The sequence below is a fragment of the Grammomys surdaster genome, unplaced genomic scaffold (genome assembly GCF_004785775.1).
Source record: "Grammomys surdaster isolate TR1022 unplaced genomic scaffold, NIH_TR_1.0 126086, whole genome shotgun sequence".
Lineage (NCBI taxonomy): Eukaryota > Metazoa > Chordata > Mammalia > Rodentia > Muridae > Grammomys > Grammomys surdaster.
Window position 1 is genome coordinate 2,534,693 of NW_021620894.1, and position 8,967 is coordinate 2,543,659.

The 8,967-nt window shown below is 39.8% G+C and overlaps 1 protein-coding gene across 1 annotated transcript; it reads left to right on the forward strand.

Annotated features, from left to right (window-relative positions):
• The first annotated feature begins 204 nt into the window (after positions 1-204).
• LOC114611152 (olfactory receptor 148-like) lies at positions 205-1,129 on the forward strand. The gene has a single exon (XM_028755800.1). It carries the CDS (start codon positions 205-207, stop codon positions 1,024-1,026), a length of 822 nt encoding a protein of 273 aa, XP_028611633.1. The 3' UTR covers positions 1,027-1,129.
• Positions 1,130-8,967: the final 7,838 nt, after the last annotated feature.

An 8,967-nucleotide genomic window follows, 5' to 3' on the forward strand; every position in this document is an offset into this window, starting at 1 on the left:
CAAGCTTTTTTTTTCTGCATGATGTATCTAGTATTGGACACTGATGGGTATTGTTTCATAACCAAGAACAGGCCAAGAGACTGACTTTAGATTTTAGCATGAATGATGATTCACATGTTCGTGCTGAACTTATTATAATTACTCTGCTTCATTGTTTTCGTGTTTAGTTGAAAGTTATTTCCACCAAGACCACCATTAAAGATAATGAGGAATTACACACTACTCAATGAATTCATTCTACTGGGAATACCCCAGACACAAGGACTGGAGACTTTACTCTTTGTGGCGTTCTTATTCATATACTTCTTCACTTTGCTTGGAAATTCACTCATTTTTATAGCAATAATTTCTTCATCTACCCTTCATACTCCTATGTATTTCTTCTTGGGACTTCTATCCATTTTTGACATGTTGTTTCCATCAGTAACCTGTCCCAAGATGCTACTTTATCTTTCTGGTAGGAGCCCAGCCATCTCTTACAAAGGATGTGCTGCCCAGCTCTTCTTCTATCACCTTCTGGGTTCTACTGAAGGATGCCTCTACTCTGTGATGGCCTATGATCGTTATGTTGCCATCTGTCACCCACTGAGATACATGCTTATCATGAAGCCCGGAGTTTGTGTGAGCTTGGTAATAATAGCTTGGTTAGTGGGCTGTCTTCATGCCACCATCTTGACCTCTTTAACCTTTCAATTAGTCTACTGTGCCTCCAATCAAGTGGACTATTTCTTCTGTGACCTTCCTGCAGTTTTACCCCTGGCTTGTACTGACAATAAGTTGGCCCAGAAGGTGGGTTCCATCAATGTTGGCTTTCTGGCTCTGATGCTTCTCTTCAGTGTTTGTGTCTCTTACGTACACATTGGGGTTGCCATTCTGAGAATCCGTTCAGCGGAGGGCAGGCAGAAAGCGTTCTCCACCTGCAGTGCCCCTCACTGCCATTCTCTGTGCCTACGGACCTGTAATTATCATTTACCTGCAGCGTACACCAAACCCTCTGCTTGGGGCTGTGGTGCAGATATTAAATAATATTGTCTCGCCCATGCTGAACTCTTTAATCTATTCCCCGAGGAGCAAGGAAGTGAAGAGTGCCTTGAGGAGAGTTTTCCAGAATATAAGGTTTGGTGGTCAGAGTTGAATTGTGGACTTAATAATGGTATATGAAACTTTGTCTCTTAGCTTCTTCTTCCTGCAGCAGATGGGAACAAATACAGAGTCCCTCAGCCAGACATTAAACAGAGAATGAGAGACTTGGAACACTCAGACCTAAACAGGATATATCCATCAAATTCCTCCCCTTAGGACTCAGGAAACCCAAAAAAAGAAGAGGCAGAAAGAGCATTAGAGCTGGAGGGATGAACACCACAGAAACAAAGGACTCTAAATCAATGTGAACAAAAATCATGTGAGTTCACAGACACTTAGGGAGCAAGCAAATGGCCTGCATGGGTCTACAACGGGTGTTCTGCATGGACAATATGGCTCCCAGTTTGGTGTTTTTATGGGTCTCCTGAATGTACTAACTAGTGTGTCTCTGGTTTTTTGTATCTCCTGTTGGGCTCTTTTCCCTGTGTTTGTATGTTTTGTTCCAAAGTGTTACTTGTTTTTTTGTTTTTGTTTTTTGTTTGTTTTGTATTAAATTTTATTTTATTATTTAAAAAGATCTAACTTTTTTTGTTACAGTAAGATGTTATATGGCCAAACAATCTGCCCCAAATGACATTAAGTTCCCTGTCAACTCAAATCAAATTGTCTTTTAGATTGCTTTGTTGTTTTGAAGAAATAGGAGTAGCTGTATTTTTCCACTCCTGAATATGAACCCTTTAAAGAAAAAAATCATCAAAACATGTAGAGATATTAAAGGACAACAAAACCTCAAAAGACCCTCTCTTCACATAAAGATTTGTCTCTCAATATAAACCTTTAATTCCGATTTTTGAATAAATGAATAAATAAATAAGCAGAAAATGAAATATCTGAACACATGTGTTATGTCTATAACACTTTTTATGTTCTTCTTTCTCTAAAAACCTTGAGTTCTCCTAAGTAAATCCATAGCCAACTACAGAGGTAACTAGGCCTGAATTCTGGTTAAGGAATCCAAGGGCATAGAAAGCAACAACAGAGAGATTTCCGACATCAACAGTCCTTAGCACACACATATCTCCTGGATGAAGATTGAAGACAATTGTGACTCTATTCATCCCTCCTCCATGTCAAATCAATCTCATTCTATACTTCTGCTTTACTTAGGAGGGGCTTACACTTCTTTTCTGCCCACAGGCATATCAGATCCCTGTCTATTGAAGAAGATGAACTGTTTATAAGACATGGTATTGTCTGATCACTGTGATGCTCTCTCACAACTATCATTTCCATACATGTACACATCTGTCCTCTAAAGTAAACTTTACCTTCTCTGTGAAATAGTTCTCAGTATTAGAAACTTTAAATAACAAACACAAAATCACATATGAGTGAACATTATGGGCCTGAAACACATATCTCAACTAAGAGACTCCTGTTCCCAATTGCTCACCCCTCGAGGAGCTAATCTTCATGATCATTGTGTTGTCTTACCGTATCCCATAATTTTTTCCAAAAAGCTTTTGATATTACAAACTTCTTTCGGAACTGACTTATAATACATGCTGTGAGTAGGTCCTGGGTACACACTGACCTCACTGAGAACTCAATTTTCAACTCTGCAGGGTTTTTTTTTTCCTCCTCTAGCAAGAGTAGTTAGAATCTGATCTCCTGCAGCAATCTATTGATAGTTAAACCTGGACTGGGCCAAGTCCAGTGCCTCCCTTCTTTGCACTGTGCTAGCAGCTCGATGCTAACATGAATTGAAACCATAGTTTTTTTTGTTTGTCTTTTTGTTTGTCTGTCCGTTTGACTGTTTTCAGAGCATAGCTCTTTAAGGTTTCTTCCTAGTTTGGGCATTTTTAAAATCATTTACTCCAAGATGACGTCATCTTAGCTCTGAAAACTTGGTCTGTAGAATAAAGATATTTGGGGAAAGATAGCCTTTAGGCTCTCCATGAAGACCTCCAATCTACAGTGCTGGATCTTAGGGGTCTTCATTTGGCCAGTACAGATATGAGCAATAACTCATTGCTGTCCATCTCCCAGAGAAGCAACTGTTCTGGTAACCTAGTTCCTTCTTCAGGATATAACCAGATATCACTAGATCAGTCCATTTTCCTTTTTCAGCTAGGTGAATCCATCACCGTACTTCCAGGTTGTGCTAAAAAGTTTTCAGAAGACAATATCGTTAGTCTCCAAATATACCTGTGACTGTTTCTGATGCAGAATGCCTGTGAGAAATGTCAGGAAAGAACTCATAATGTTTCAACATGGCATACAGGGCAGCCTTCTCAAGCTGTGGGGGCATGCACTGGGACACTGGAGGAAAAGAATTGTGGTTGGGAAATTCTAAGATTTCACTTCTAAAGACATATTTATTATGTGCATCCTACTAAAAATCACCATTGAATGTCTTTTCCCTGAGCATTAATTTTTTTTAATGACACCTGTCCACCTTGATTTAGAGCAGATAGTTTAGGTGGTTCTCTCACTAAGCCTTGTTGTCTTACTTCACATCTAACAAAAGTGGAGAGGAAAATCATTTTTCATTTTTTTTTAAAGACTCAAAGGAAAAGTGAAGAGGAGTGCTTATTGCTGTTATAAACAAGTTTCCCGGCTATTATTTTCATAATGATTCTTGAATATACTAGCCCACCCCATGCCAAAGGCAATAAAGATCAGCCAACCTCACCAGCTTTGATGCAGTTCCTGGCTGAGCCCCAGGTGAGTTTTCTGAAAATGACATGCCAAGGATCAATTCTCCTGGAAGTGGTCCCAAGTGTATCTGATCTCTCCACGATCATCTGATTAAAACTGAATACCAGAGTATGGTTCTTGAATAGACAATTCTTTCTATGCTCCTTGTGTATGGTGGTTATACACTTAGTCATAATCATGTACCCAGATCCTAGTAGTAGATTTCCATCATAATCTACCAAGCTCGAAGGTTATAAATGCAGTTCCAAAAAACATAGCACCTCCCATTCCTGCATCTCACTGTCTGCCTTGGAAGACTATGCCTTCTTAACCATACTCATTGCATAGCCAAGCAGTTCACCTATCTTACCCTTTAGGAGAAACCCTTCCCATCCATTGTGGAAAAATGCTAACTGTCATTTGTTAGCTTGTTCAGCTGTTTTTCTCACCAAGCCTTGTTCGCATACTTCTAACAGAACTGAAAATGAAAATCATGTCCTTTTAAAAAAAAAATACACAGAAGCAAAAAGCAGGTGTGTTTATTTTTATTACAAAGATTTTTTTATCTTTAATTTTGAATTGTACAATTATCCTGGCTTCGAGATCTGTCCATTTAATAAATGTATTTCCTGGACATATACCCAAAACATGTTCCAACATATAACAAGGACACATGCTCCTCTATGTTCATAGCAGCCTTATTTATAATGGGCAAAAGCTGGAAAGAATCCAGATGTCCCTCAACAGAGGAATGGATATCGTGGGCCATACTTAAATTTCCAACCCGAATAGGACCGGTCAATGAAAACACAACTCAGTAATTATGAATATAATCTGTAAGCCTAGATTGGGCAGATACCCCTACACTACTCTGTTCCCCAGTTATGAGACCATTATAATTTGAGGGTTTTCCAGACCCTGCATTCGTCCTTCTACATTCTGCTTCCCAGTCGTCCTCCATCTTCTTCTCTCTCCTCTCTTCTCCCCAGTTGTCCTCTCTCTCTTCTCTCCCCAGTGATTGTTGTCTCGTGTCATCTCTGTCCTCCATTGTCTTCCTTCAGTCATCCTCCAGTCGCTCGCTCTCTCTCTCTCTCTCTCTCTCTCTCTCTCTCTCTCTCTCTCCTCTCCTCTCCTCTCCTCTTCTCTTCTCTTCTCTTCTCTTCCCAGCCTTTATTTCTCCACCTTCCCTTCCTCTGCCCAATCATTGGCTCAAGCCCTTATTTTACAAATTAAGATGGGCAGTAGGTTCACTAGAAATCACCTGTGTAATGACACACACCTCCTCTGCACCCCTTCACAGGAAAGGGGAATTAGTATCAAAATACAAGGCTGGGACTATCCACAACAAATGGATGCAGAAAATGTGGTACATTTACACAATGGAGTACTACTCAGCTATTAAAAATAGTGACTTCATGAAATTCAGAGGCAGATGGATGAAACTTGAAAATGTCATCCTGATTGAAGTAACTCAGTCACAAAAAACCCCACACATGATGAGTACTCACTGATAAGTGGATATTAGACAAAAAGAAGCATGGAATACTCATGATACAACTCACAGACTAAAGGAAACCCAAGAAGAAAGAAGACCATGACAAAGTGTGGGTGCTAAGTCCTACTCAGAAGGAGGAAGAAAATAATCTCAGGACGTAGAGGGAGACAGGGATCTTGGAGGGGGAGAGGAGGGAGAGGGAAAAGGGTGGCAGTTCAGACATGGGAAGAGATGGGGGAGAGATATAGAGGGTCAGGAATTTGAGAGGAGGAGAGGAGCAGTGTGTGTGGGTGACTGGTGGTAGCCACTAGAAAGTTCTAGATGCCAGGAACCCAACAGGGAGGTCCGTAGCTGAAATAACCAACAAAAGGGAGATAGAAGTTGTAGAGATCATATCCAGTGTATAGGCACAGCCCCCAGTTGAGGGATGGGGCCACCCACCCATCTCAGAAATATTAATCCGGAATTCGTTTTGACAAAAGGAAGTGCAGGGACAAAGAGTGGAGCAAAGACTGAAGGAAAGGTCATCCAGAGACTGCCCTACCTAGGGATCCATCCCATCTGAGAGCAGCAAACCCAGACACTATTACTGATGCTAGCAAGCACTTGTTGACAGGAACCTGGTATAGCTGTTCACTGAGAGGCTCTGCCAGAGCCTGACCAATACAAATTCGGATGCATGCAGCTAAACAGCAAACTGAGTACAGGGAGGGACCCCAATAGAGAGGTTAGGACAAGGACTGAAGAAGCTGAAGGGGTTTGCAACCCTATAGGAAGAACAACAATATCAACCAAACTGACCCCTCAAAGTTCCCATGGACTAAACCACCAACCAAAGAGTACACATCAGGGTACCTATGCCTCCATCTGGATATGTAGCAGAGGACTGCCTTAGCAGATAGCACTGGGAAGTGAGCCCCTCTGTTCTGTAGAGGGTCAATGACCAAGGGTAGGGGATGCTAAGGCGCTGAGGCAGGAGTGGGTGGGCAGGTGGGGGAGCACCCTCATAGAGGCAGGGGGAGAGGGAGGAGGAAGGGGTTTGCAGAAGGAAAACTGGGAAGGGAGACAGAATTTGAAATGTCAATAAATAAAATAATAAATAAAAACGATAAGAAAAAAATGTAAAACATGAAAAGTATTTCCTTTATAATTATATCCAATGCCTGGAATTTTGTTATAGCAATGAAAAATGGATAAAAACATCATTTAAATTATGATTGATTTCGTATTTTGACACTGTGTCTCACCAAGTTTCCCAGGCTATACTTCAATATCATCTGTCACTCAGGCAAGCCTAAGCCTGTGACCTTACTCTCTAAGACTCCCAAGAAACTGAAAATAGAGGTTCTGACTTTCAGCCCCCACTATTAAATTCTCGGAGTATGTTGAGCTAATTCTCCTCATGCACAGCGTCCATGCAAATGGCTCTTCAGGAAACTGCTTTGACTTTCCCCAGTACATCTTCTGATACACTATAAACCCCAGCAAAGAGAAGATTTTCTGAGACAGCAATTCTCCCACCTTCAAAGAACCCCAACTCAACATATAGGTCAGTAGTTCTATATTCACAATTAAAGGATTTTATAGTCTTTAATAACAGGTTAAGTTTCCAAGAGGTATGCTTGAGGTCTCTAATGAACATTTTTGAACATCTTAGTGCATTAAAGTGTTCACAAAAGATACTCAAATACACACACACACACACACACACACACACACTCATACACACTCACACTCACAGCACACTTCAACACAATTAAACCAATGGGTTAATGAGATATTTTCTCAGTAAGACTCCATTCCCTTGGGATTAACACCCAAAGGACGATCATGATTTAAGTCCCTGGTGTTGTGACATATCACAGTTCCTGGAAACAAACAAGAAAGTGCTCCCAAGGACATGAAACACAATTAGATGTGTGGCATCCTACTAGAAGGTGATTCAAAGCAAGAGAGAGTCCCACTTCTAACTTACAGACTGAAGGAAGGTGAGCTCCTCCCTCCTACTGCAGGTAGGAAGGAAGACAGCACTCAACAGTGCCATCATCTTAGGATTTCTGTGGCTCAGAAAGTACCCAGATGAGTCCTTCACCTCTATCTTAGTACTATGTCTCTCAATCACTAGGGTCATATTGTGGGCTGAGGGTTCAGAATTGTGAGAACAGATTCTATTAACTATTCTCCAAATTCAGGATTGCACTGTGCTAGAAACAGAAAATCACATGAAAATATATAAGAAAATTTTAAACTATGAAAACTAGAAAGGCATGTTTTCTATGTCTACCCCTTCTCTTTAACTCAAATATTATTGCAGAATTAAATTTTGTAGCCTGAAGTAGAGACAACAATGGCTTGTTTTTCTATATGGGATGTTAAGGTCTTTTGTTAGGTAGCTTTTCATTGTTCTTCATGCCTAAGGAAATTATCTGGAAAATCAATATATCTACTGAATCATTGATTTCAACAATTATGAATAGAGAGTTAGAGGAAGAAATATATGATGATGAATTCTTATGTTCACAAATGAACCTAAGAAATTGGATGTAATCTTTCTTTGTTAAAGGCAGTAAAGCTTCATTCTTTAAAAATCTGTGATTTTATTATTAAAAGCCAGATATGTATCATCTGTTTCTTACACACAGCTGGATAATAAAGTGCTGTTGAGGTTTCCTTTTCAATTTCTATATATCCTTAGTGTACCTCTTGTGACATATATAACAAATATCCTTAAAAACTTTAACACAATAGAGACAGGTTTAGATATCTCTCTCTTTGAGTGTGTGTTTGTGAGTGTGTTTATTTTTGTGTTCACATGTGTACATGTGAGATACATGTTATGTGTATCAGAGAGAATGAAGAAATAATCACAGTAGGCAAAGCACTGCTGTCAGGTCAGAAGTGCCTTCAGAACCATCAGTCGATATGTTATTCTCAATTGTCCTCCATACAAGCCTCAGGATAATCCAATGTACAATCACAAGTGCCCATTTTTCCAAAGAGAAGAGAGCACACATGCATGATACAGAGGAACAAAATTTTAATGTATTCATTCAACCTCCAGTTTCAGTGAGGTCTATACTTGGAGAATAAAATTGTGAGATATGCGCTTTGCTGTTGTAATTTGCATTATAAACACTGTAAGATCTGATTCTTATTCCCCTCAGTGCTATAATATAGATGCCAGTGATACTGAAAGAATATTTTTTATTTTTTATTTTTCACACAATGTGTATATGGTGTATTCTGATTATGCTTATGTACATACTCTAGATTTTCTTACCCTTTCCCACACCTGCCTCCACACTAATCACTAAAAGTTTATCACTAGAGTCTTTTTGCTCATTCTAGAATCACAATGAAACACCTGGGATGATGGAGTAGAATCCTTTGTATAAAGAGGGGAAAAGAGGATAACCTCACCTTCTGGGTGAGGTTGAGAAGGACATTACCTGCAATTGCCCTGGATAGTACACTCTCATGGAGATTTTTAAGGAGCATCATGTACAATTAATAGCCTAACTGAAGAGAAATATCCCATCACCAGGACAGTTTTGACTAGAACATCTCTAGGTAAATGTGAGTATCCTTTTCTTTTCCATCCATGTGATTTAAACTCCTCGAAACCACACATACAATAAATATTACTAAGAATTTCTTTCCACAGACTCCCAGGAGCTGATTCATCCATA

Coding starts and splice junctions, on each gene's coding strand:
- LOC114611152 (XM_028755800.1), top strand. CDS start 205: ATGAGGAATTACACACTACTCAATGAATTCATTCTACTGGGAATACCC.